A 27,855-nucleotide genomic window follows, 5' to 3' on the forward strand; every position below is an offset into this window, starting at 1 on the left:
AACAAGTGCCACAAGGGGCCTGTCTATTGTTTTCTTATTAATCATCCAAGGATTCCTTTAGAAGGATAACTCTAAATTTACCTGGCTAAAAGAACTTGTAGATGCTTCACAGAACACTTTTTTGATGATGATGTTAAACAAAACACACAGAATATAAATTTATTGTTTGATCTCTATAAACTCATTGTTTGATCTTGGGAATGTTACCTAAAACTTCCTAGGGCTCATTTTTCTTGACAGTAAAGAAGCAAATAGTAACATTAACAACCTGACAGGGTTGTTGTGAAAACTGAATGAAGCAACGCACAGGAAGAGGCTGGCACAGAGCAAGGGGCCAATCAACGCGAGTTGCTATTTTTGTTTGAATTTTGGAACATTTGTGATTCGTTCTTCACCGAATGTACTTGATACTCAGTGGCAATCCCAGGAAATTAGATTAAAACGAAGCAGAAACTAAATTTTTCTATCCCAAATTTGAGTTCTTCAAAGGCACATAAAAAGCACGAGTAAGTCATCTCAATTATCTGTGCGAAAAGGGAGATAAGAAAATAGCCACCATAATGTGCCCAGCTATTTTTCCTTGGAAAAATGGTCCACTCATTTAGAAATGTGCTCTGCCCCATCAATGTGAATGATGAAAGTGCTGGTCTTTTAGTTCCTCTCCAGATGGGAGGTCTGGGCACCTCAGTCAGAGACACACAGACCTGGTGAGGATTCCAGTCGCTGTCAAAGATGACCACGGTATCAGCCGCCTGAAGGTTTAAGCCCAGGCCTCCAGCTCTTGTGCTCAGCAAGAAAATGAAATACTGGGACCCAGGTTCGTTGAATTTCTTCAGCAAAGCAGCACGATCTTCAGACTTGGTGGTGCCTGAGGGGATGAGAAAAATAAATTTGCCAATTAACTCCTGTCTGAAAATGGCACAGGGCTCCACGAAAAGGCCTGCTTCCCTGAGAAATATACCCAGACTCTTCTTAGCATGGGTGAGGTAATCCCCAGAGGTTTTTGTACATTTGAAAGGAACTTTGAACTATTTGCAATAAAAAAAAAAAAAAATGGAGGGAGAGACTTTTCTCAAATCAAGAAGGAACACTTTGTCTACTACCCATGGTTCCAAAATGCTAAAAGAGTTTAAACATTTCAGACTGGGTACCTATGCAACTTTACAGATACTATAATATTCTTATGTTAACCTAAATCTCAATGAAAACATTTTATGAATTTGTTTCCGGGCTTTAAAACACCAAGTATTTTTTAAAACACACACACACACACACACACACACACACACACACACACACACCCCAATACAATTACTATAATGGCTTGAAGCAACTTTGCTGATAGGTATTAATGTGAGGTCTTATTTATGCCAAGAGAATGGAAACAAAAGGTAAATCAGTTTCTACTACAAGTTACCATTTAGGTTGCTACTGAGCATGATCTGGCTGGTAAAAACATAAAATGCGGGTAGAATATTTTTACCCTTGTTACAAGACTTGAAGCCACAATAATTAAAAGGGAAAAAAAAAAGGAATCTCTCAGTCTGTTTCTCATGTTGACATTTTCCTCTGCTGAGTTCAAAGGATGACAAACTAAAACCAAACAGGGCAGCAAGTCACACACCTGGTGGCTCCTCCCAGGGTGTCTGAAGAGGCTCCAAAACAGTGAATAAGCAGAGCGTGCCAACCCACAGACTGTGCTGCTCACTTTTCAGGTGCCAAAGCACCCACACTTGCATCCTGAATCAGCCACTCAGTCACATGCCATGGATGTGTAATGTATTTACCTGGCCATTTCATGAAATGTGTTATGAAAGGAGAGAGAGGGAAAAACAAAAACAAAAACCCTTCCATATTCTACCTGAACATATTTCACCGAAAAAGTGTAGCTGCAGAGTTGTGAAGACTTTAGACTATTGGGAAATATATGCATGTTACATGATAGTCTCCAACTGCCTGCTACACAAATATTCTTTCTACATGGTGATTTCTTTTAAAGGATGAAAATATATTAGCCATTTATTTCAGAGGATTAAAACATTTAAGTGACTACAGCTAATGGGATCAAGTTACTGTGAGGGTCAAGTTCCCAAACATGGGGGGATCTGTTTTTGATATTAATAAAAATAGTAAGTACCCTCCTGAGGAGGAAAAAAGAAACAATTCCTTGCACACAGCAAAAGGGGCTTTGGGGGCTTTCACTTAATGAAGCAACATTCTGTAGAGCTCATTTTACTTTCTAAATTAAATTTCAAGTTTAGTGACCTGGTCAAATCCCACAACAATGAATTTTAAGAATTTAGATTTCGAGGGAGAAGTACCAAATGTCTCTGTTGAATGAGGTTGCAAACATGTGGGGATCTTTTTTTTTTTCTTTTTTTTTTTCAGAACTGACTTTCTGAGATCATGGGGAAACTATTTGTTCACAATGCTAATGAAGACATGTTCTGTTCTATCACGAAACCTTTTTGCTACATCATCTTTCCAGTTGCAATCATTTAAAAGAAATTACTCACATGGAGTAAAGGTTCACATATTTACCATCTGCCTTAAATTGAATAAAAAGCCACAGAAACAAACAAATAAAATGCTTATAAAATGGGGAAAGAAGGAGTTCCCAGAGATAGTAGCTGTTTTCTGACAGCAGGGTACAAAAACTGTGCATTTATATACTCTGAGGGCAGAAGTTCAGTTTTGATCCACTGAAAAATAAATCAATTAATGATCGCATGCGTTAAGATATAAATAAAACTAGTTAGCATATATGTCTACTTGGGATGAAATGATTCTAAATGCAAAACAAAGCTCTGAAAAACAAAAAGTATCAAAATTATTTGGTCCAAGGAGTTTTCAGGTCCTATGACAGTTACCTCAAGCAAATATATCTGGTGTGTATTTAAACTGTATAAATAGCTGGGAACTTGACAAATTATAAAGCCAGGGAAAGATATATTAAATCACTTTTCATGAAATCAATGGCATTTCTTATTCCATGGTTCAGAATTTTCTGGATCACCATTTCCATTAGTCAAAGGTGCCCCAAGTCAAAATCTTTACTGATCATCAGTAATCTTTGGGATATTGCTCAGGGAGATTCAAAGTACCCTGTGAGGGTTTATACACAGGCAAATAAATGCTCCTTGTAGGTGGCACAAGATTCAATGTGCATCCATTCCATGTTCTTTTGGACACTGATGTAGAAGAATACAATTAATAGCAAGGGCAATTGTATTGAGAATTGCACAATTTGTCAGAAGGAACACACTTCCAGGCTTTCACGATTACTAATTTTAACTTAGTGTCAGCTGCTTTTGGAAATTTCTGTCTTGTAGGATATAACTTTACCACTTGCTCTCACTCAAAGAAAAAAAAAATAATTTCCAGTGAAAACAAAAGACTATAATGGAATAGTAACGAAATCTATTAATGCAACCGCAATCTTTGCAGAAAAATCTGCTTAGCTGTCATCGAGTGGTTTTTCTTCCCGAGGTCAAAAATCTGAGACATCAAATTTGGCAATGAATATCTGAAGTCATTTGAACAATTGGGTTAAGATGAAGCTGGTATAGCTGGAAGTATTGGAAGTATGTGTACCAATTTATCCATGTGTATACTGACTGTTTGCCCAGTGATTCTCTCCACCCCCAAAACAAACGGCTGCTGTTTCTTGCGGGTGGAAGCCTGTCTGGCTTTCTCAATTCCATCTGTAACATTTGATGAAACTTGCTTACTTGTCTCCTCTAACCTAATGGTAAAGACGTTGAGGGTGGAAACAGTGAGTGGCTCATTCATCTTGTATCTCTGGCACCCAGTCATTTTCAATCAATCAATCAATTAAAAGTTTTTGAACAAGTTCAAAATGATTCTTAAAATGCTGTCACTAGTGAAGCAGCCTATATTTTTCAGATAGGCTCTATCTTGCTGGATCTGCTAAAACTTGAGCTAATATGGAGGCAGAGAGACATAAGTCAGAAACTGGTTTCACCATTTCCTTCCTGTGCAACCTTTGGTAAGTCAACTCAACTCTCTATAACTTTTGTTTTCTCATTTATTAAGTGGGCATTGTTTTAGTACCTTGTTAAACAGGGGAGGACAGTAGCTTGTGGGTTGAGAAAATTAAATGAATAATGCACATGGACTGTTTTGCCTGACATTCCCCTTGGAGTAGACATTCCATAAATGTCAGCTCCTACCACTATTATCAGTAGTAACAATAAAGACAGCAACCGACAGACTATTAAAGATGTTCTCTGAGGCTGGTAAGAAAACATGAGAAAAATCTGTTTCAAGGAAATCACTTCTTGCCAGTTTCACATGCTCGACTATTCCAGGGCTGCGATCCACTAGAGAGCTGAGATTTAAAATGAAATGCCACAGAGTAGTAAACACCAATTCCGTAGGACACCTTGGGGAGGAAAGGTTGTAAACCCAGGGGAAAAGAGAGTTGGGCGGCCCCTCACCTGAGCAGCGGAGGGAGGAGGGTTTGTCTTTCAAATGAGTGCCGAGCTCTCCCACAGGGAGGGAGGCAAGGATCAGGTCAGAGGACAAGACACACTGCAGGAGATTTGCCAAAAGAAACAGACTCTGGATCATAGAATTTTGTCATGAATTCGAAATTAACATTTACTTAACCATTCATCTGTTTTCAGTGACTTTTGGAGGGGAGAGGTAAAAGGTTTTTTTAAAAATCAAGTCTGTCAGAGGTATAATGAATCCAAAAATTAATAATAACCTAAAAGGTGGATCATAAAGAGAATTTACTTAAAAACTGGCAAGTTCGGCAAGGTTTCTTATACATCCAGTTACATGTAATTCATGGCAAAAGGGGGATAAAATGTTGGATTGAAAATAAAACAACACCTCTTAATGGAATATAAACTTTAAGTTTACCATTTCATAATGACTTGGATATTACATTAGATAAAAACTGGTGTTAGTAATACTGTGCTCTTCTCTAGCTGAGGATTCAACACCATCCCATCTGTAAATTAGCTCCTATTGCCACTTACTACTCTTTGAAAGTGTCATCCCCGGCCACAGTAGGTACATTTTGAGATCTTTCCTCTCTAAAATAGTAGGGCTGATATCCAAGACATATAGTAATTTAAGAAGTATCCCTACTTTCATATTTTCTTCCATTCCTATTTTCTTACTAATCTTTTAGGACATGGTGTTTAAATTTCCCTATTAATATCAGGTAAATATTTTGCACAGTTTGCAAAACTCAGAACAACAATGAAGCTCTCTCTCTTAACACAACATATAGATGTGTTCTACTGAGAAAAAGAGATGCTTTAATTATTAAATATAATCTTAAACGAACTGTTAGTGTTGCTGGAAAAAAAGGAGACATAGCTTTTATCCCCTTTAAAATATGCCTTAACACAAAAAGCTAAAGGCTTATTAAAATATTCTAGATGGTGCATAGGAAATAGACAGTACTAAGAGCAAGGAGGGTTTTTAAATTTTACTTCAGTTTAATTTATTGTGGTACTTATCAATGACTCTAAGTTCACTTGTATTGGCTTGTATGTGGGACAAACAGCTGTGTGTATGATCTCAGCTTATTTGAAGCTTGAGGATATAAAAATTGCTGTCTAGAAAAGCTGCACCCCACCCCGCTAGTTAATTCTTCAATGATTTTACCCCTCCTTTTCCGCGGAGATCGGCTCTAAGAGCCCATCATCCCTGCACTCTCGGCATCATGGCTTCCGCGTCCAATTCCTTATCCTTGACTCACCGTCAAGGCGCAGGTAAAGGAAGTTCCGAAAAGCAAAGTAATCCTCCATGATGGTCATGAGAGACGTCATCTGGCAGAAAAGCAGCACGCGGTGATTAGTCGCTCTCAATTTTGGCAGAATACGATCAAGTAGCTCAAACTTTCCTGAGGCCCGATACAGCTCAGCCCTGAACCCAAAAATGCAAAACAAGAAGGCAGTATTACTGCTGTCTTCTTGAAGGAGCCAGTAAAGCTTTGCTTTTCATAGCGTGCCCTGTGTATAGTAAACACTCAATACATAACTGTGGAATGAATGAAGGAATATCCACTCCAAAGCAGTGAGAGTAGTTAATGGAACAAGAAAATGTATTTATACAAAACTCATAAAGAGTGCATTATATATGCGAGGTATGATGACAGAAAAGGAAACCTTCTCACGTTCCTAATGCTCTCTGTCTGTCTCACTCCCTCTCTCATACACACACATACACGTATATGTCATATTTCCTTAAATCTCTACTTATTAAGTAGATAAGATTATTAATTTAGGGCACTGAAGATTCATTCAAACACTTATTCAACACCTACTGTGTGCCAAGCACAAGGCTAGGCATGTGTATAGTGATAACCAAAATAGAATCTTTGCCTTTAAAATGAGTAATTACGAATTGTGATTAAGTATTAAAAAGAAAAATAACGTGCTCGCTTCGGCAGCACATACACTAAAAAAAGAAAAATAACAAGTTGCTACAAGAGAACTTAGAGCAACACGTGTTATCTTCTTTAGATGAGAGCAGAGTTTGACAAACATCAGCCCTGGCCTGCTGCCTGTTTGTGTAAATGAAGTTTCATCAGGACACAGCCATGCTCACTCATTTCTGTTTGTTTATGGCTGCTTTCACACTACAAGGGCAAAGTCAAGTAAGTGAGACAGAGACTTTTTGGCCTGCAAAGGTGAAAATATTTGAGATCTGGCCCTTTAGTGGGGGAAAAAAAATATTGCCAGCCACTAGTTTAGAGTGTCAGGGGTGACCTCACTGAAAAGAGAACAGTTTAGTAAAACCTGAAATAATGAGCAAAAAGCAGCCCGGTTTAAGTATGGGGGCTTGAGAGTGGAGAGAACAAGATTCCAGGAAGTACAAAGTGTATACGCAAAGGCCCTGAGGACTAAAAGAGCCTGTTGAGTCTGAGGAATTGAAAAAATGGTGTGCATGGCTTAAATGTAAGCGAGTGGAGAATATGGGAGATGAGAGCAGAGAGGGAGAGGATGGGAGTGGGGAGAGAGCCCACAGGGCTCTACTTGCCACCTGAATGTTTTAGTTTTAAGTGCAATGTAAAGTCGTTGACAGAGTTTAAACAGGGGCGTGACGACATCCGACATCTTTTTAAAAGATCACCATGTACACACTGTGTGAGAATGGGACTGGGGAGGGGACAAGAACACTGGCTTATACAGAAATCCAAGTCAAAAACGTGATGGGAGTATGTACTGCTGTCAGATGGAGAAAAGTGTCAGTGAGCTAAAGGAGGGCTTTGTTTCTCCACAATAAATCACTTTTCTCTTTTATCAACGGGGATGTGTTACATTATTAAAACTTAATAGTAGGGTTGATATTGCTGGAAAAACTTGCAGCTGCACATGCAGTCTGTAACACTGAAATTTATCATGTGGTCGTTGATTTTATGACACAGTATGTGTTATCTCTAAAAGACACATTTTCAAGTGTAGCTCTTCCCAACGTCCCTCCCCTGCTCTGAGAACTGTCCTCCAAACACCACCTGTGGCCATGTTGCTACCCTGGCCAACCTGAAGGTGCCAGGAGTTGCCAGGGAACCCAGAGGAAAGGGAGGCAAGGAGAAGCAGGAGAGCCTAGTGACTTTGTTTCTGGATGGATTCCAATAGCTGGTTCTTAGCCCAGTGACAGAGTCTGCCCTGGGGACCCAAGAATGACCTCTATATCCTAATAATACATTTTCCCTGGTACAAAACAAGCACAACAGAGACTTTCTGTTAATACAAGGTTCTTTTTTGTTGTTGCAAGGCATGATTCTCTTCGATGTCCATTGCTAATGAAAAACATTTCTTATACAGATCATATTCTAACAAATTACTGTAAAGTCATACATATTTATAGCACAGGAGACATTTCTACTCCTGCATGTTAATGTTAAATATCAACTTGAAATTTAATACGATAAATCTCTTTGAGCCCAAGCTACACTATTGGTTATAAATAACCACCTTTTGAAGCTCTGACAACATTTTTAGAACTAGGACACTATTAAGTCTATTAAAGGAGATCTATGTCCTTTGAATAGCCACTTACTCAAGGCATGTAGTCATTTATGCCAGTAAAGTGAAAGACAATGCTGATATCATTTTGGTTAACAACTTTACCCTATGCTGAGGAGAGGAGAGCTGAGGAGGATGGCAGTATGTATTTGTGTGATAGGAAACACTATAGAGAGAAAACTTTAGGTAAGACCAACAAACTGTTTTTGGGAGAAAAAAAAAAATTAAGATTTACCCATTGATGACCCCATTTGAATAGCCCAGGTGTTCAGCAAAGGATTCCTTTAAAAGAAAGAGAAAAAGGAAATGATTTAAAAAAACAGCTATGTAATTATTAACGTAATGATTAATCTTTTCATGAGGTTGTCCTATCTATTTCTAGAGTTTAGTTCAACAAAATAATAAATAAGTAATAAATACTTGTTATAAGATGAACCAGAAATTCAATGTCTTTGAATTCAGGTTTTTGTTCGGCCCGAAATGTATAATGTATCCTGTGAGTTTCTGCAAGTCTCTTAGATGCTCATGCTGAGATGACAGGGTTAGTTCACTCATTAAATAGTGACTGAAGTAGGCAGGTACTGGGGATCCAGAAACAACTAAAATATCTGCTCCCAAGGCGCTTAGAGTCTAGACTGGAGGAAGAGCTTAATATAAGCCAACAAGGACTAATATATACACATAAACATTCTGCGACAATTTTTAAAAATAAAATAAGGTGATCACATGCGTATACTATATTATAAATCTTAGTTTAGTGAAATCCTAGCATCCCTTCTAGACTGTGCCTTTCTCTTTTACAAATATGGCCAAGTGTACACTACTCCCTCAGGTATCTGCTTCTACTTTCAAAATACAGAACTTAATCACCTAATCCCCTCTTCACTGATTCTGAGGGAGAAATACATTAGCGTTCTCCATGTGGTTTTCCCTTTTCTACTTAAGAAAGGGGAGACCATCTGTGGAAAAGGACAGGATGTCACACCTCCACATTAGCCACCAGCTGTCTCCCTTGCCTGCTTCCCTTCTTTCCACAATCACGGAAGCTTTTCCTCCAAGGGGAACAGATCTTTCCCTTTGAGCTCTCCTCTCAACATGCTCGTCATTCATGGTAGGCCCAGCCCTTCAGAATGCTGCCTGACAGCAAAACCAACGCTGATGTACAACAGCCAAAAACCCCACTCCGACTCACCCCAAGAACCATGACTTCTCTTGCCACAGCAAGCCATTCCTTACTAGATTTTGAGGTTCCAACCCTATCTCTAAGCAAGGTTGTAAAAACCAGAGACAGCCTGTGTCGGTGGACTGTGATAAGATTAGGAATCAGCATCATTTGAGAAATACTGTTTTCATTTCTCTGGTTCGCAGGCTCCAGGGGAGGCAGTGAGCCCACCTGAGAGACTGGGCTTCTGGTATGACTTAGTCTGAGCAAAGGTGGTGTAGTGAACAATAGAAAGACAAAGGCAAAGAAATACACACACCATCTCTGATCCATAACTGTACATTAGCCAGTAACTGTGGCTTTCACTTCTACGAATATGCTGCAGAGTTTTTTATGTTAAAAAAATTGCAAATCAAAGTCTGTTTTTCTACTGACTGCTATTTAAAGTAAATATGCATGCAATGGAGGGCATGTTACTCAGCCTTAGCTCCCTTTACCAAGCCCCGCCCCACCCCCATCCCTCTTGCTGCAGACAGAAGCTTGAGAAGAGAAGGTGTCATTTGCCTTTCTAACATGGCATAGCATGTTTGGTTATCATTTGTATGATAACCAAAACGAAGGAAGATTGACACTTAAGTTTCATAATTTCTGAGTCCTCAAACCCCTTTATATAGCAGAGTAAATATTAAGTAACTTAAAATTCTTTTTGGAAAAAATGCGATGGTGGGTGAGGTTAACCTGAAATGACCTTATTTTCATTTTCATCATTAGATTTTCTTTTTGGCTCGCCCCCAACCCAACATACACCCCCTTCCCCACTAATTCACTGACACCTTACATCGTTTCAACATGTTATCAGTTTACAAGATGCTTCCTATGTTAATTTTTTGAAGTTTATCCTCCTGCCAGTCCCATAATCCACTACCATTGATGATAAGTGAAGTACACTAAAACTTGGAGATGCCGAGTGATTTACACCAGGTCACTACATGTGAGTAAGGATTCTAAACTCCAGGGAGCAATCTGAACTACAAAGTGGTCTGGGGTATGGACTCATTGTACATTGGATTCTCCTTCCACTGTTTGTCTAAATAGCTGTGGCTTGTTTGTTGGAGGGGCGGGTGTGTGTGTGTGTGTGTGTGTGTGTGTGTGTGTGTATTTAGTATTGTTGCTGTTGTCATTTTACCTAGATCTCTGGCTTTTTAGTCTATACTCTGTCCTATGTGTCAGCAGTGTCAGGAGTCTTTCTAATGCCCCACCACAGTTGGGACAGGGCTCCAATACAGGGAGAGGGTGTGCAATGAATACTCTTACCTAACAAGTGCGATTACCAAACATAAGGGAGAAAAAAAAGAATCGTCACAGTCAAGGATATTCAACCCGATTTTCATGCTGTGATCATTTTCTCTTAATTTCCCAGAACCTTCTAGGTATTTATTTTTTAATAAACTGGTGCGGACCCCGACCCCTACAGCGCCTTGCCCAGGCCCCTGCGCATGCGCAGTGGGAAGCAGGCACTAGGCACGCCGGCCAAGAATCGCCAGCAGAACCACTGCATCAGCAGCTGCGCGGAAGAAGGGACGCTACAATTGCGGCTTCTTTTCCTTCCTGCTCAAGTCAATCGCTCCTCCTGGGGTGAAACTCCGTAAATTTAGGAAACTTATTCACATGTAGTGAACACGGCAGACAATGTCCTCCCCCCTAAAAATAGCTTCTTAGAGACCAGAGTGTCACTTTAAATTAAAGGCCCGAATTTATGTCGTCATGATAGAAGCCAGAAGGGTAAAATACAAATATAAGTAGCAGGCCAAAGTCATTGTCTTTTATAGAGAAAATATTTCAAGAACATTTTTCTCTTTAACAGGTATAAATACATTATTTTAATATTTCGCACGGCATCTTTCTGAGAAAACTGGATGTATTTATCATTATCTTCAATTTCCGAGCTCCTACCATAAAACAAGGCAATTCACAGTACTTACCCAAACCCACACAATGAGCCATCGCTTACAACATTTTCTCACTACTTTAAACTCTTGGTTATAAAATTCCAGATGCTCAAGTGCTTGGTGCCAAAAATAATCCATAACCAGCAAATTCACATTTGTCAAGTCAGCCCATTAAACTATCAGACCATGTTGTTTCAACTTCCATCTAGGTTTTAACCCTGGTGTATTTTTTATTTTTAAAACAATTTTAAGTGGTATTAGTGGGAAAAGTGCAGTCAGGACCAGGATCAAAACAGAGAATATGGACTTACCTCAATGTGCTGAAACATGTATGGATGATTGCAGATTTTTCTCAATTGCATGATAGTGTTCATAAGTGTCTTAGCACCTCCCTTCCCCTAAGAACAAGTGTAAAGAGTCAGAACAGAACAAATAATTAACTGATCAGATATTTCTAATTTTTTAAAAGTGGACTTCAATAGAAAGGCCAAAGGGTTGTAGGTTCCTCTCAGTAACCTGCACTTCTTATGGTCCAAACTTCCTGTTATAGCAGTTTCTGAGTTAGATAGAACACCTTTCTTGTGACTAAATTATCTTCCAGAAAGGAATTTATGTCACGTTGATGGGTTTGTGACATGACTGTCTATTCTCTGGTTCTGGGAAGACAGAAGAAGCACAGAATAGATGCCCAAGGAATGGAAATGAATTTTCAAACCTTCTAAAGTGCCACCCCACATTTAGGTGGAATACATTTTCTGCAGAATTCACATGAGCAGAGCTAACTATTTTGGTGATAATGAACATACGACTTTCTTCCTGCCCCAGTGTAGTTTATATTAAGAGGTTAAGAGATTTTATTTGGCAGCTACAATAGCTACAAAAAAATTCCAGTAATTTGCTGTAACAAATCAGCATTAGCAGGATGCTTCCTGGGAATATTTCATGTCACAGCCATGAGAAGACGTATGATGGCACCTTGAGTGGCACCATCTTCTGCCACGTACCTTCTTATCTTTCTCAGAACCATCTGTGAGAAGGATCCCTTTGGCTTGCATATGGCGATACAGAATCTTCTGCAGAGCTGACATGTCACACTTGATCACATACTCAACCTGGAGTAACAAGAACAGTAAGTGGGTAAGAGCAGGAGAGAGAAGGTGCTTGCTCTAAGAAGATGGCTGAGATGCGGCAGCTGGTGGCACTCTTGGAGCCATGAAGGTACCTGTTTCCCCACATGGATTCCTGGAATGGAGGATGGGATGGGGATGGTGGAGTCATTCTGATGGAGGGGTCTTCAAAAGGTTCTATGTAATTGAAGCTAGGGTCGTGTTTTCTGAAACTTCTTGACTTATTCCGTATTTGAGAGAGAGAGGCTTGAAAACTGTTCAAATTCAAAGATGTTCAATGTAGAGGATCTTTTTAGTATTTCCTCTGTTTCCCAACTATACCCCTCTTTCGTATGAACATAACAGTTTTAGGATAAACAGTGACTGGCCAATTTCTCATGATTTTTTTTATAAAAATTTTTTTTTTTAAATGGTCATATGTGGTTATTCCCAATACTGGTCCTAAAGTGAGACTTACAATAACAGTCTTAGGTTGACGATCATTAACCCTGCTTTTGAGAGATGAGAGGATACTACGTAGTGAGGACAACAAGTGGAGGAAGAGAACTAATCCACAGCTGGACTCATCTAACGAAGGCATCGACCATCTAAAGAAGGCAAGGCTGCATATATTCCATTTGAAATAGTGCAAAAATCCAATTTAAAACAACGAAAGGGAATTCATGTGCCTGTGGGTTAGCACACACCTGCAATACTTCTAGCATGCTCCTGATGCATAAAATCTGCCTGGATTATTTCCTGTTATTGTTTTTCTTTATTAAAAAAAAAAATCCCCGGAATACAAATGTGCAATTTTCATAATAAACGTCAGATTAATGCCTAGAAATCTGCAGAATGTGATTAAAAGTAAATCAGCAAGCTGCCTAATGTTTAATAAACTGATTAAAAGTGATCAGGTTATTTTCAGCTCTGAGGACCAGAGCGTGGAGGTCACAGATGAAGAGAAGATAAATATTCATTCAATTGTTGCTTTAGAAAGAACCTGTCAGGCCTGACAGATCCACAATAAATAGTCTTCTGCCACTTGTTTTGATGCACTAGATCAGAGAAAGGCTGGCTCTCTTGCAGAAGAGTTGAGAAAAGCAAGTGACCTACCATCAACTTGTTTTAGTTTTTAATGACCTTCTTGGCCAGGGCAGAAAAAAATAAAGTCTCCGAATTTAATAAAGTACAACTTTTTCAAGAGCTGTTAACTCTCAATGAAATTTGACCATGGTGAAAAAAGTATGTTAAACGACTTCAGAGAAGTATAACGATAAAAGTGACATGAAGGCCTAATGTTACTGAGCTTTTTGTAGGAACCAGGCACCGTGCAGAAGTGCTTTATGTGCCTCCTCTCATTTCACCACACAGAAGCTCTGAGAGACAGTTACATTTAGAGTCCACATTGTATAAATAAGGAAGCTGAGCATCAGAAAGGTTAACAGATTGGCTCAAAGTGATACCGCTATTTAATGGTGCAGTTAGGACTAATGGTGGGTGTAGTTAGGACTGGAAACAGAGGCTGCTTTCCCCAGCTCTATGCTAAGGATAGCCAGGCAGATGTTCACCTTCACCAGGGCCTCCTTCCTGGAAGAGACAGCCCATGCTTGTTTTCAAGTGCCTTAGGGCACACAGATGTAGGTTTAGAGACAGAACCTGGCACCCCCTACCCCTTGGTTAGCTACTGCTAAGTGCCGGAGGTGCTGCGGAGCTTGGGAAGCAGGAGGCATGTGTGATGAAACCATTCAGACAGGGATGCCAACCATCCCACAGCGGCCAGTCAGCAGAGAGGACCCTGACCTTCTGACCTTCCTCCCTCACACCCTCAGGAGATACCAGAAGCTGGTGAGACGGGCGTGATCACCGTCCTAAGCTTCACACCTGTATTTTACAAGTGCTCCCTGCATCTTCCCAAATAACTCTAAGCTATTTTGTTTGATTTTGTACTTTTCTCTAGGCCTGGGGCGGTCCTGAGTCTTAATCCTCCTTTTTAATCCTACTCTACCTTGAGGGCTCCTTTTAAGATCTTCACCACATCTAGCAGCCAAAGTCAATCTTCCCTTTCAGTTCCCTCAAAGAAGTGGTTAGGAAGCTTCTCTGATGGCATTCCCTCATCAGGAAGACATGCGAAAGCACATCTTCTTAGCACACACCTCTATTTATTTATGAATTATATGCATGTGCTCTTGTTGTCTCAAGACGAGTTACCTTTAGAGTCAATGTTAAAGGCAACTGATTTCCACACGTATTCCAAGGAGCCAATTTGATGACATCTAATTTTTTTGGGGGGGAGGGGAATTCCAGTCCAATTACCCCATGATGTGGCTGATTAAAAACCCACACTAGGAATAGAAGAGGCAGGAGACTGCCTTCTTCTCATCACCTGTTTGTTTTCAACCTGCAATCCTTTGTAGAATCTTTTTGGGCCCTTCGTCCATTCTGGGGGCTGGGTTATTAGTTCAATTAAAATCAGATCATCCGAAAGCCTCTTATCTGGGTACAGAGAAAACCACAGTGCTTCACACAGGAACCCGCTGTGAGGCTGAGTGCACGTTCAGATGCCCTGGGTAGTGGAGCTCCCTCTGACTCCTCCCCCCGCGATAACCTGCAGTCTAACCCAGGTACGTAATTAACTTTCCAACGTGTAAACTACGTGGGTACCAGTGTCAATCTTTGTTAAATATCAATAAAACTTAATTTTTTTTTCTGAAATCTTTCTGCACCCCAAAGGACTGCTAGTAAGCACCTCTCCTCCCAAGCACACACTCCCTAGTGTGTGCTCTGGAGATCCCTGCCCTAAAGTGCTTGCATGCCTGGAACAATCCCGATGGGTTGGACGATGACACCTTTCATTGTCATGCCATTGTTCAGCATGAACAGATCTGGTCTCCACACCAAGTCTGTTGACCAATCACACGATGCCTCCTGCCATGTTTTCCTGAAAATAAGACCTGGCCGGACAGTCAGCTCTAATGCGTCTTTTGGAGCAAAAGTAATATAAGATCCAGTCTTATTTTACTATAATATAAAGATCAGGTCTTTATAGTATTATGTAATGTAATGTAATGTAGTATAACATAACATAATACCGGGTCTTATATTAATTTTTGCTCCAAAAGACACATTAGAGCTGATTGTCTGACTATGTCTTATTTTCAGAGAAACATGGAATTTCTGGAGTAGCTCCTGCCCCTTTTATCCCAACCTGAGTGCAGTACGGTGCACAGGACAGGCAGTCAGAGCTACGTCTCAGGACAGACTGAACAATTCTAAAGTAGACACACAGACCAACAGTGAAGAGGCGAAGGAAGTTTCTATGATAATCATGCCATTTGAAACTCTTGGGTCCGAGTTCACCCTCCAGAAATGTGATGGCACCTGATTAGAGCAGGAACATGAGAGTTAGTTCCTCAAAATATGCTGGTGTTGTAGGAAATGAAATCTATGACTCTTTAATAGGGATGATTCCCCCAACAAGTCAGGCTTGTGAGAATCGTTGGGGCTACTTCTGTTCAAATTATATGTGAAACTGAGGTGCCGACCTCATGTTCATGATAATTATCTCCTAAGAATTCTTATGTTAGTAAAAGATCAAACTGGCCCCTCCCAGGAGCCAAATCAGGTGACAATATTATCCCAGGGTCTCCTCCCATCGAACCCTGTAAAACATATTCAAGCTTTATTCATAGTTTCTGCCTGAGTACTAGTCTTCACTTATAATTTCCCTTCCAAAAGGATGTATTATTGCAACAATGAACCTCGACTACTATGTGTGATATATTACCACTTTCTGAATAGAGATTTCCAAATAATAAAATGAAATCTATGAAAGCCCCAGGTTCTGGGATCTACAACTATTACATGAGGGAGGAACAAAATAATGATTAAGTATATCAAATATTCCAAGTTTTTACATAATAAGTAGAGAAGTTGCCCATTTAAACAAAGCCTTTTGGTTGTGTTACACAAATTATATCAAAATCAGGATGGATTTTAGGTAGCTCAACCTCTAGTTAATCTCAGACATTGTATACATATTGGAGCATATTTAGACATCAGAATATACACAGCCAACTGCAAGTATAGTTGTTTCTTTTTTTTAAAATTGGTTCTCAATTATATGAATTAACAAAAGGGAGAGTCAGCAAAGACAACCTCAAATGGGAGCTAAATCGTAAAATCAATTTTTATTTAGCTTAAGTTGGGTTTTACATAATCCCTTTTCTACGAATAGTCATTCTTCCGAGTGTAAGGAATGGATTTTATGCCAGCAGCTAGCTGGTGGTGTTACAGGGGGAGGTGGGTACAGTACATTCTCTTGTTCGTTATGTGTTTCATTAGACTTATAAAATTATTAAATACCCATTGATTAAAACTAATTTTTATTAAATACTCATTCATTAAAACTAATTTTTCTATGAAGTAGAGCTTCATTTCTCAAACGGTCGCCCTTACATGCCTGCTTTAGTTTCATCTGAGGAAACAGATTCCTGAGGTCTCTCCAGCTGTACTAAGTAGAATTTCTGGGGCCAGGGTTGAAATTTTGTGTTTTAAAGAGTTTTCCCACTGTAAAAGTCAACAGTAAGAAAAGAAACAATCCAATAAAGAAAAACAGGCAAAAGATTTGAGCACCACTTCATCCAAGAAGGCCTATGGAGGCCAAATAGGCACATGAAAAGATGCCCAACATCATCTGACAATAGAGAAGCGCAAATTAAAGTTGTAAGATACCAGTGGCTAAAAATGTTAAAAAACGGACGATTCCCGATGAGCGCTGATGAGAAATTAGAGGAAGTAGAAGGCTCATACATTGCTGATGGAACTACAAAATGGTTCTGACAGTTCAGAAAACAATTCAGAAATTTCTTATAAAGTTATGTATACCTTTACCATATGACCAAGCAACCCCACTCCCAGGTATTTGCTCAAGTGAAATGGAAACCTATGTTCATACAAAAACCTGTACACAATGTTTAGAGCAGATCGATCCATAATTGTCAAAAACTAGAAATAACCAAATGTCCCTCAACCAAATGGGTAAACAAACTAGGGTGCATCCAGGTAATAGAATACTATTCAATAATAAGAATGAATCAACTATTATTGATACATACAACAAGTTTGATGAATCTCAAATACACTATGCTGAGTGAAAGAAACCCAATGCAAAAGGTCTGATGAGACATAGTGAATCCATTCATAGGACATTCTGGAAAAGACAAAGCTATAGGGATGGAGAACAGATGAGTGGTTGCCTGAGGCTAACAGTAGAGATTGGGTTTGACTAAAAAACAGTAGCACCAGAGAATTTTTTTTTTGAAGGGGGGACTGGGAAATAGAATTGACCTGTATTTTGACTGTGTGTGTGGTTAACATAACACTGCAGTTATCAAAACTTCTAGAACTATCTATCCAAAGAGTAAATTTTATTATATGTAAATTAAAAATAAAATTAAAACACACTTCCCTACCTGATTCTTTTTCACGAAAACATTTGAGAATTATTGGTATAGAGTAATTATAGCTAGCCTCATCCTGTCATTAGCCATAATTCCTTTCTGGTTTCTTTACACAGGCGGAGAAAGACATGCACGTTGTCTGTGGCTATAAGCAGACTATAGCAGAAGAGAACTCCTTATCACCAAGGATGACCCGTAAACGGCCAGTTTTGCTCTAGTGCAAAAATCCTCATGAAGCAGAAAAAGTAGAGAATGACCACTGGCCAAGCCACACCAACAAGGCCACATACCCATGCAAAGTGATTAGCTCCCCCACTGGCCATGAGAGTTCATGGGGACAGAAATGTGGGAGGGTCACAGAAAGTGCAAGGATGAGAGAACAGTGAGAAAGCAGTAAACAGGAAAGCAGAACTCTGCATTAATAATAGAAACAGCAACACAAATAGAAAATAAAGAAGATGGTAGCAGCAGCTGTCACTAGTTGAGTGCTCACCATGAGCCAGGCCCAGTAGTATGAGTCCCACCATCTGCCTAATCCTCTCAACAATTCTGTGAAGCAGGTATTATTTATTTTCTAGTTCACTGATAAACACCGAGACCCACTGGATTAACTGACTTGCCCAAGTTCACACAGTTAATAGGAGAGAGAGAGACAGCCGTGGGGGCCCTGGTCTACTCTGATGGCAGAACCTATGATCTCCACTCTACCAAGCTGCCTCCAGGAAAAGGAGATAGATGCTATATCACATACGGGGTATTTAACATACCTCAACTACAATGCTCTGGGTATTAAAGAGTATAAGGAAACATACTTTACCCAGGAGACACACTCTTGAAAATCTAATCTTAATTTTTTTTTTAAAGTTTATTAGTACTCAGGAAGCTCTCTTGTGGAAAGAACCATGAAATAAATACTTTAGTAAAGAATTCCTTCGTGATATAACTGATCACCCCATAATTTTTATGTTGCAAAATTTTGGGTTTTTATAATGGATTTTCTTAAAACAGGGCACACTTTCAACTTGTAATGCGTTTTTTAAAATCTATCTCTATTAGCAAGTCCTGGAACAAGTAAACAATATTAAGAAGTTTTATGGAATGAATAAATGAAGGACTTTAGTTAATTGCCTCTTATTTTATACCTCTTCAAAAGAAACAAAAGGAAGCATGGGACAAATTAAAATCTTTAACATTCTATCCCTATAACTTGTAGGATCTCAGTAACACTATGCTGGGAAGTAGCTCAAGGCAGCCAGCCACGTGACCACTGTACGTGGTCCCCAGTTTAGCTTTTCAGTAACTAAACTCCATATTTAACAGAAAGGGGAGTACCCAAAAATGCCAAGGTCAACAGTATTCAATCCCCAAGATGCATTCACTAGCAAAATAAATAAATATTTAGGCTTTTGCTGGAATAAGCATGGTACAAAAACCATGTTTGTTTTAAAATTTTTTCAACTGTTAATGAATAGGGGACTAGGGAACAAACTCCTCTCTCAGAAAAGTGATCCAATTTGTACACTATTTGCCAACTCCCACTTAAAGAACAGGATGAAACAATCTGTCCAAAAAATAGAGTCATTACACAGAAAAACACAATAATGCGAAATAACACATTTCAGAATTGGCTCATCTAAAGAGAAAACCAAATCAAAATATCTCATGCTACAAATAGTACACAACGCCAAACAATCTATCTTCAAGAGAATTAAACTTAGACCTCAAATGTGTGGGGTTCCAAAATATAATCAGAAACATACTAAACTAATACCCAAATCCAACCAAAAATCGTGGAGCTCAGGGCTCAAGAGACAGTCTAAAACACTGAAAACACAATGTCCAAAAGCAATCTGAAAAATATTCTCTCAAAATGTTCACAGGAACTTAATTTTTATGGTGTGGGACAAAAAACATGCCCAAGAATAACCAGATGATGGGTCTGTAATTTGCAGGAACTCTTATTTTTGGTTTACTATCAGAATAGTGACATTGCAAGCATCAAATATATAAATTTCCAGGAAACTTGGCAAATGTGTATTTTACTAGGCCCTTTGGTGATGGTATAAATCCCAAACTCAAACCCTTATTTGGCAAACAGAACAGTTCTGTGGCACCTGCAGACTAAAGTCAATGAGGTTAGTAACTTAAAACAAAAATCTAAAATTAAAATGCAATATTAATCTAATGCTAAGTTGCTGTAAATTAAAGTTTAAAATGTAATGAGACTCAATGAATTTGGTAATTTTATAAAATCTGCCCAAAGCTTTTGGAAACCAAGTTGAATCTACACTAAATCCTCTAGCTTCTATCAAACAAAATAGTCCTTTAAGATGTTTCCAAGATACCTGTAACTAAAATACAAGCCTGCTGTTTTAGAAACACAATTTCAGGTGCAGGTACTTCAACTATATTGACAGGGGAAGAAACTACAACTTTTGCATTTGCAACATACTTTTTCTGGAAGCTGGGATTCAACTTCTTTCTTCAGTCTCCTCAGTAAAAATGGTCTCAACACCTTATGTAGACGCCTGATGATCAATATAGTTTCTTCTTCATTTAAGTCCACCTACAAGAGAATCACAGATAAATTAAATTTTTTTATAAAAAAGGATGTTTTATGTAATAATGCTTTGTGTTACATTTATTATTCATTTCAATATATGATTGAAATTTTACATGTATTAAGTTCAGGTCACGTACACCTTAGAACTCTTCCCACCTGCCTATCAGGTGGTAATAAAACAGCCTCTAAAAGGGTGTTTGTCTTAGTGCTGAGTGTGGAAAACGGCTCATAAGCTACCGGTTTTATATAAATAGTGGTAACAGCTCAGAATTTTATGGGATACAATTGGCAATAAAGACTGACTGAAGACAGATGGAACATGGGTAAAGGGGCAATAGTTATTGTGTTCTTACTTAAAATTGAAGCATTAACTTAGGCTCTTTGTCTCAGATGCAAAAACATACCAAGGGAACAAGGCTTGAACACAAAAATGGAAACAAGAGTAGGTCCAATTTATGTAAGTGGGTTTCTAAGCCACTTTACCTTGCTCTTCCTTTTTTCTGCCCTGATCTGGTTCAAATTTAGTCATATTTATAAAATCCTCTATTTCTTTCACCTTCCTCTGTTAACCTCTAGCAGGCAGAGTTGATTGACTTTATCTTCTACAAATGGGCAAGCCAATTAATTACTGAGAAAAGGCCAATGACCTTAAAATTAAAAGGCTAAATAGTTCCAACAGAAATTTCCCTAAAGCATTCTTAGTAGCTTTTCATTCCTATACTTAAGAAATCACTAAAAGGACATATACCCATTTGTTTTCTTACAATGGCCCATTTCTTCCTTTCACAAATGAACTCTAAAGTAGATAGTGGGAGAAAAGATAATAAGAAATTTGAAAATGGCTACTTCAGGATTTGAAAGGCATTTATGTACAAACGAAACTGAGGCTCACACTAAAATCTAAAACAAAAACAAAAACAAAAAAAAAGTTCAGTTTTACACAAAAGCTCTTTCTGTGAAAATAGTTTCGACGAAGCCCAAGTTTGTAACACGGAAATATTTGTTATAAGGTATGTGTTCAGCTGGTTGAGTTGATCTGGTTAAACTGATTCAATAAATATCCCTACATTCATCCTCCCTGGGGCCCACAGATAGCAGTTAAGCATTCCACCATCATGAACATTCTCTGGTGGCCTGGTAACATACTGGCAAAAGACAAAAGAGTCAGGACACCCCACACATCACTCGATCCATTTTCTTCAGGGGGAAAACACTCTAAAATGAAAACATGTCCACTCACGGATTAGCTTCGTAAAGCACCATTGTAAGCCACCCTATGGGTTTTCTGCCCCTCTTACATTCTCAGCCTTAGTTCCTTTCATTTAATTTAATTTCAGTGTCATTCAGCGGAATAAACAAAAGTTAGCCCAGTACCCTTTCTCCAGTCATGGCAAATGGAGCATTAAACCACTGTTCAAATGTGCTGCAGCTCTTAAAAATTGTGGGCAGGAGGAAGTTGAGGAGGGCCCAGAGTTCCGGGAGCTTATTCTGCAGTGGGGTCCCTGTCAGGAGGATCCTCCTGGGGGCCACGTAATGAGTGTTCAAGACCTGAGTCAACTTGCAGTGGTGATTCTTCATTCGGTGGCCTTCATCCACGATCATATATTTCCACCGAATCTGTAACACAAGAGGAAGCACCAACATGTGGTGAGCAAGGGAAAAGAACAACTATTTCCAACAGTCAAGTGATGGAGTGGAAAACCAAAGAACCCATACTTAGTACAAGATATGGTGTGAGTCTTCTTAGAATAAAAGAATCTCAACAGTCTGTTTCTCATACCTGACAAGGTCATGTTTAATACATTACGTAATCATGGAAAGTTAAAGCAACAATGCTCCTTACAGGCCATATAACTGCAAATCACCCTTTCGCAAAGAAGGACACAGAATGAAATGGTTGGGGGGCAGGACTAGCTCCTGTGTCTCCCAATCCAGTTCTCCTCCTGTTAATGCTATAGCATGACAGCTGTCCCAGATTTAATGGTCATGCTACCTCTGCTCCTCTCCACTTGAAGCAGAATTTAATGACTGATTTTTCCAACATTTCTTATAGCTGAGACATTCTGGCTTTGTGCCTTCTTTTCTATTACACTGGCTGACTACTGCCCTTTTGGGCTTGGCTCACTTTTCTTTTTCTTTTTCTTTTTTTTAAATTTGAACTAGTTAGTTGCTAACATTTAAAAGTTAGAATATTTCACATAAAAATCTGGACATCCAGCTTCTTTTAAAAAATCCTGGCAACTGGATTCTCTCGGTTCACACATATTCCTTACCTGCCAAGTCCTAATCTGCCAGGCCTTTATCTGCCAGGTCTAGGACCCCTGTTTTAAGATACCTAAAATAAAATAACATACTCGCCGGCAGGGAGGGCAATGCTAAACTATCATTCCTCTATTACTGCTAAACCTTCAGAATTGAACACAATATACTCCCACAGCACAACTATCACTCCAGAAGTTAAGAAGGACCATAGGACACAATCTTCCTTCCAAAGTCTACAAACAGTCCTCTTCCTTTCTCACCCTTCAGTCTTCTTCAAGGTCATTGTTCTCAGTTTCTTAAAGTGAGAACAATGAGGAATGTTCCCCTAAGCCTATCCATTCCCTACAAAACAGCGGCTATGGCCAAGAAAAGCATCTGGTGCTCAGATGTCCCTGGATCCCGCTGCAAAGCTCCCAGAGAGAGGAGGGAGACGAGCAAAGGATTCCATACAGTCCTCGCCTTCCTCGTTAGAAGCACCAGGAAAGTCAGGGGAAAACAAATAAAATCCTCAGTCAGGCTGGGATGTTCAGGTAAAAGAAATCCCCAGAGTTAGTGTTTTCTCTTCTTCTACTACCTCTAAGAAAGTGTTCAACTGTGATCAACTGTCCTAAACTTACCAACAGCATGAAAAGAGGCCAGCAGATAAAATGTGCTTAAATAAATCATCTAAATCCACTTTCCTGCCTAGTTTAGCTTGTGAAGTAATAAACAAGGAAATCAGAGGCTTTAGATTTTGCTATTGGGTCTACAACTAATTAGGTCTTCCACTTGGAAAAAAATGACTGCCCTCTTCTGTATCTTCATTCCGCCAGTAACAAACAAAAGCAATACATCTCGTTACCAGGCATCTCCAATGAATTTTGAAATAAAGATGCAGAAGACACAATGTGAATTTGTTTTAAAGGATCTCAAATGTATAAACACATTTTCATAGTAATACTGAAAACACATCATTTTTGACACTCCCAAATTCATCTCCAAGTATGAGGAAAAAGAACACAGCATTGTTGCCAGTGCCATCTCAATTCTGAAACTTCCCCTGGGAACACATTTCCTTTATGTTATTTCCTGTGATGCCAGGCAAGGAACACTCAGTTCCCAGAGCAAAGGTTTAGTGCAGAGATAGAACAAACCCCAGAAATGGGGATTCTGTTCAGTTCTGGCCATAACTTAGTTTCAGATTATAGTGCTTTCAAAACACCACAGGGCAAAAGAAATTACTAAAGAAAAAAAATTAAGTTTTCATATTGGCTCCATGAAAGAAAACTACTTCCATCATTCTACATGAACATATTAGGAGGCAAGATGATATAACTGGAAAATAATTTCTATTTTATGGCTAAAGGACAACTTAGGACATACAAATTAGGAGACATGTAGGTTGCAGGTAAAAAAACAAACAAACAAACAAAAAAACTCTTTTCCAGTGCCAAATAGTCACAGAAACAGCCCCGAGTAATTTAAACAATAATAGCCCATTATTTTACCAGGAAAAACCTAAACCAGGGATAGCAGAAAAACCGCAGCTCGGAGAAATGTTCACATGCAGAAGACTATATGAAGAGGTGCCTACTCATCTTTGGAGAGACAAAGGCACAAAAGGAATGAAGTTTCGCTACTGACAATAACCCAAGGCAACAAAAACAATTATTTCTTCCACAAGCACATGCAGGGCTGCTGGAGAGAAAAAGAGTTGCAGGAGGAACCCAGGTGAATTTTTTTGAGATGTCAACTCATTAACTTTGACAGGACAGGTAAGAGCCCCAGGATCAATGACATACACCAAAAAAGTAATATGCACAAAATGAAAACCCATGACCGAAACACATCTGACTCAGAAAATGAGAGAGAGAGAAGCCATTTAATGATCATAGTACACTAGTGAGTATAATTTGAGGAATACTTTACACTCCAGTGTGACGGTCCATAATTAGAGATAAAAGAATTTTTTTAAACATACCTTTGCAAGAATGTGCTTGTCTTTTATAATGTACTCGTAAGTAGTCAGGAGGACATTGAATTTCCCACTCCGTAGCTGCGGTACAAGGGAGCGACGCATGGCAGGGGTGCCCTGAATAAGAAAGAACGGGAAAAAATATACATAGAGATAATCCAGTGCAAGTACGTGCGCATTATTTCTCACTATTCAGAGCTTAATGGAGCCCTAACACACGACTAGAGATTGCACATATTCGCATTATCATATACGGGTGCATTATCCATGAAGAAAGTGCTCGGTGAAACCGCACAGGTCTGGACACTTTTCAGAATCTTAGAGAGGCTTTCCCACTGAAAACTGAGGGGAAAGAGAGAAAAGGAAATTACAGTGACCTCGAGGTAGCAGAGAACCCGCTGCTCTGCTGAAAGGCTCCATTTCTATGGGAGCCTACAGCAGGCGGCCCGGGCACCTGGGTAATTGCCTAACTTTGCAGGAACAGTAGGCCTGGCAGCACCAACAGTGAGGCAGTCAGCAGCGCGCAGACTGTGCGGTATTTGTCGTTTGTATTACTCTCATCAGAAACCTCGCAATATGATAATTAACAATTTTCTTCTGCATTTCACTATCTGAAAGTAATTATGGTTTATTACAGTAATCTTCTTGGGATGATTAACTCTCCTGTTTTGTACATGATGTACATGACAAAACTTTACAACCAAATACAGTTCACAGATGTGCGTATGGAACGAAGAAAATAGGCTCTATTTTTTGCTGTTCCACGTTTATGTATAAATACAGTAGGTCCAAACCTTGTACGAAATTTTCACCACAGAAGGAGCCCATTTGTCAAATTCATATGTCCAGTTAGAAAGAGTCCTATAAAACAAACAGAAAAAAAAGGACATTTGTATAAAAATCAGTGGTTAAAAAGACGTTCTTATTTATGTTCAGGCCTTACCTTGAAAGGGACTAGAGAATATAAAGTATCTCAACCACATATTTATTTTAAAGGTGTGGGAATAACATTAATTTAGAAATAAGCTGCTACAAAGCATGACAAGTTTGTTGTGGGCTCATAAAAAAATCTCTTAAGAAAAAAATTAAAGAAAGCATTAAAATAGAGGGCAACCTCCCCCCCCCAAATTTTAATATAGCATTAAAAAATAGCAATTGCCAAAGTGATTTGATGAGTCTTTAAAAACAGTCACACATGTTCAGAGAAAAGTTGAGTCAGGAAAAAAATTACAAAAGCACATGAAAGTATTAAATAAATCTGTCAAGAGGAAGCAAGGGAAGAAATAATGAATGTTTCTTTTAAAAAAAAAATTCCCTGAAAGTGTCACCATAATATACAAGTCAGAACATGTAAACTACAGATAAAAATCAAAATGCATACTGAAAACATAGCTAAATGCAAAGAATGTCTACATACTATGGATTCAGATAACACAGACTAAAAAGCTCTACAAATAGTCCTCCTATAGAAAAAATTTTGAAGACAATATTAAAATAGAACCTTTTATTTTTTTCTCAAGGTCCACGTTTATATTAGCACTGAGATCCTCTCAGTGATTAAAACTGCAACCAAACACCCAGGGACACTACAGCCAGGGAAGGAGGCTGTGAATAGGTCTTCCTTCTCTTTGGAGTGTCCACTAAAGATCTATAAAGGACAATGCAGTAGACGAGACACTGGGAATTCAACGGTGAACAGCAAAGACCTGTCCTTACAAAGCAGCAAAATCACTGAAAGTAAAGTGCATACATTGAGGGAAATTTAACACACAATGCATAGGTAGGATTTTTCTTTAGATTCTGCTTTAAAAGATACAATAACGGAAGATTTCACAATATATAGTCTTTTGAATATATGTAACCTTTTGGGAACGGAACAAGGAATAAAGAAATCTTTAAATTAAAAATTAAAAAACCAACACCTTTCCCCTTCGTGAGCCACTTACGGAGTGATGATGAATAAGGCCGACTGTACAGTATGTAGGCTTGGGCTGCAATGCTAATTAATGGCTGATAAAATCACCTTGTCCAGTGCTTAAATAGCCAATCACAGAGGCTGGGAGTGGGGTGGAGGGGTGGGAAATAAAAACCTAAACCCAGACTTCTTGCTCTTGGTAGCCCCACTACATGCTACAATTCTGCCTTAAGTGTAAAACAACTGACAAGCAACTAATAGGGCCTCCACAACATACAGAAAGATAACTGCAGAATAAATGACTTTACTTACGAAAGGGGAACAATGATGAGATAGGGGCCATTGAGTCTTTTGTGCTCCATCAGATAAGTGATAAGTGCAATGGTCTGTATAGTCTTTCCCAGCCCCATTTCATCAGCCAAGATCCCGTTCAAATTGTTATTATACAGGGAAACCATCCATTCCAGGCCCTGGAGCTGAAATGAAGAGTAATTGTTTCAATTATCGAAGATCTGCACAGGTAATTAATACTAATACAACTCAAGTGAGGCTGTGACTTCTTAACTCCTCAGGGCTGTAGGTTGGATTTCCCACAGTAGGAAAGTAAGGGAAGCACCAACACAAAAAGAATTTAAAATATGAGCCTGTAATCATCCCTGCTGCTTGGCAGGTGCTGAGTGTTAATCAGATTTAGAAATGATGGGCTGGAGCATACTGGTGGGATTTTAAGCAGCTTTGCTGCTCATCCCTGCTTAGCATTTCACAGTATATGACATTCTAGAATTATTATAAATGAAGAAAACCCAAACCCAAACCCATTCCAACCACTCCAAGAACAAAAAGCCAATGTGAGGATTAAAGACGAACAAATCAGGAGGCAGGTTTGGCTCGCAGATCCCAGATCATTAGAAATAGCCTTCCCGTGGCACAGTTCCACTGGCAAAGAAGCACCTCCCTCCAGGGCGGGATCCCCTCAGTGAGGAAGCGTGGTGACCAGGGAGCCAGGGGCTCGCTGCTGGGCCCACAGGAGGGCATTTCCTGGTGGAGAGAAGTCGCCCCGGCAGCAATGTGGGCCCTTCCCAAGGGCAGCACCCTGGAGCTGACTGGCAGGAAACATGTCCCCCGTGTTTGTAAAGCACAAAAGCACTGCGCCAGAGATGCAGCTTTGGATTCCCTGTGTTAGTACAAGAAAGTTTGGGTGAAAATACAAAATTGTTATACCTCCCTCTCCCAACCAATAATTCCCTTCCACCATCATACCACAGATGCTAGATTTAAAAGGTAGGCTCAATTATATATAAATATATATATTAGCTAATGTCAACTTAGCGTGCTAATGAAGTTATACTTGGGGAAATGTTAATTTTAGTAAGTTTTATGTAAAAACAAAGTGAGTGATTCATTTATTTTAAACTTTATGAAATGACTATTCTGTGCAAGGGACCATATAAGGAGCTATTGCAGATGGGT

General features: G+C 39.2%; 1 protein-coding gene across 9 annotated transcripts in view; it reads right to left on the bottom strand.

Annotated features, from left to right (window-relative positions):
- SMARCA2 (SWI/SNF related BAF chromatin remodeling complex subunit ATPase 2) overlaps nucleotides 1–27,855 on the bottom strand; it is a 165,177-nt gene that overhangs the window by 74,666 nt on the left and 62,656 nt on the right. For all 9 annotated transcript variants that reach the window (XM_074330501.1, XM_074330508.1, XM_074330504.1 and 6 more), the window contains exons 15-24: nucleotides 26,698–26,861; nucleotides 25,265–25,331; nucleotides 24,477–24,587; nucleotides 21,629–21,871; nucleotides 20,144–20,257; nucleotides 12,128–12,235; nucleotides 11,435–11,521; nucleotides 8,248–8,294; nucleotides 5,741–5,907; nucleotides 705–868 (exon numbers count right to left, since the gene is read on the bottom strand). In XM_074330501.1, the coding sequence (XP_074186602.1) occupies nucleotides 705–868; nucleotides 5,741–5,907; nucleotides 8,248–8,294; nucleotides 11,435–11,521; nucleotides 12,128–12,235; nucleotides 20,144–20,257; nucleotides 21,629–21,871; nucleotides 24,477–24,587; nucleotides 25,265–25,331; nucleotides 26,698–26,861 (1,272 nt within the window). The remainder of the gene's footprint in view (nucleotides 1–704; nucleotides 869–5,740; nucleotides 5,908–8,247; nucleotides 8,295–11,434; nucleotides 11,522–12,127; nucleotides 12,236–20,143; nucleotides 20,258–21,628; nucleotides 21,872–24,476; nucleotides 24,588–25,264; nucleotides 25,332–26,697; nucleotides 26,862–27,855) is intronic.

This window comes from Rhinolophus sinicus, linkage group LG04 (genome assembly GCF_036562045.2).
Source record: "Rhinolophus sinicus isolate RSC01 linkage group LG04, ASM3656204v1, whole genome shotgun sequence".
NCBI lineage: Eukaryota > Metazoa > Chordata > Mammalia > Chiroptera > Rhinolophidae > Rhinolophus > Rhinolophus sinicus.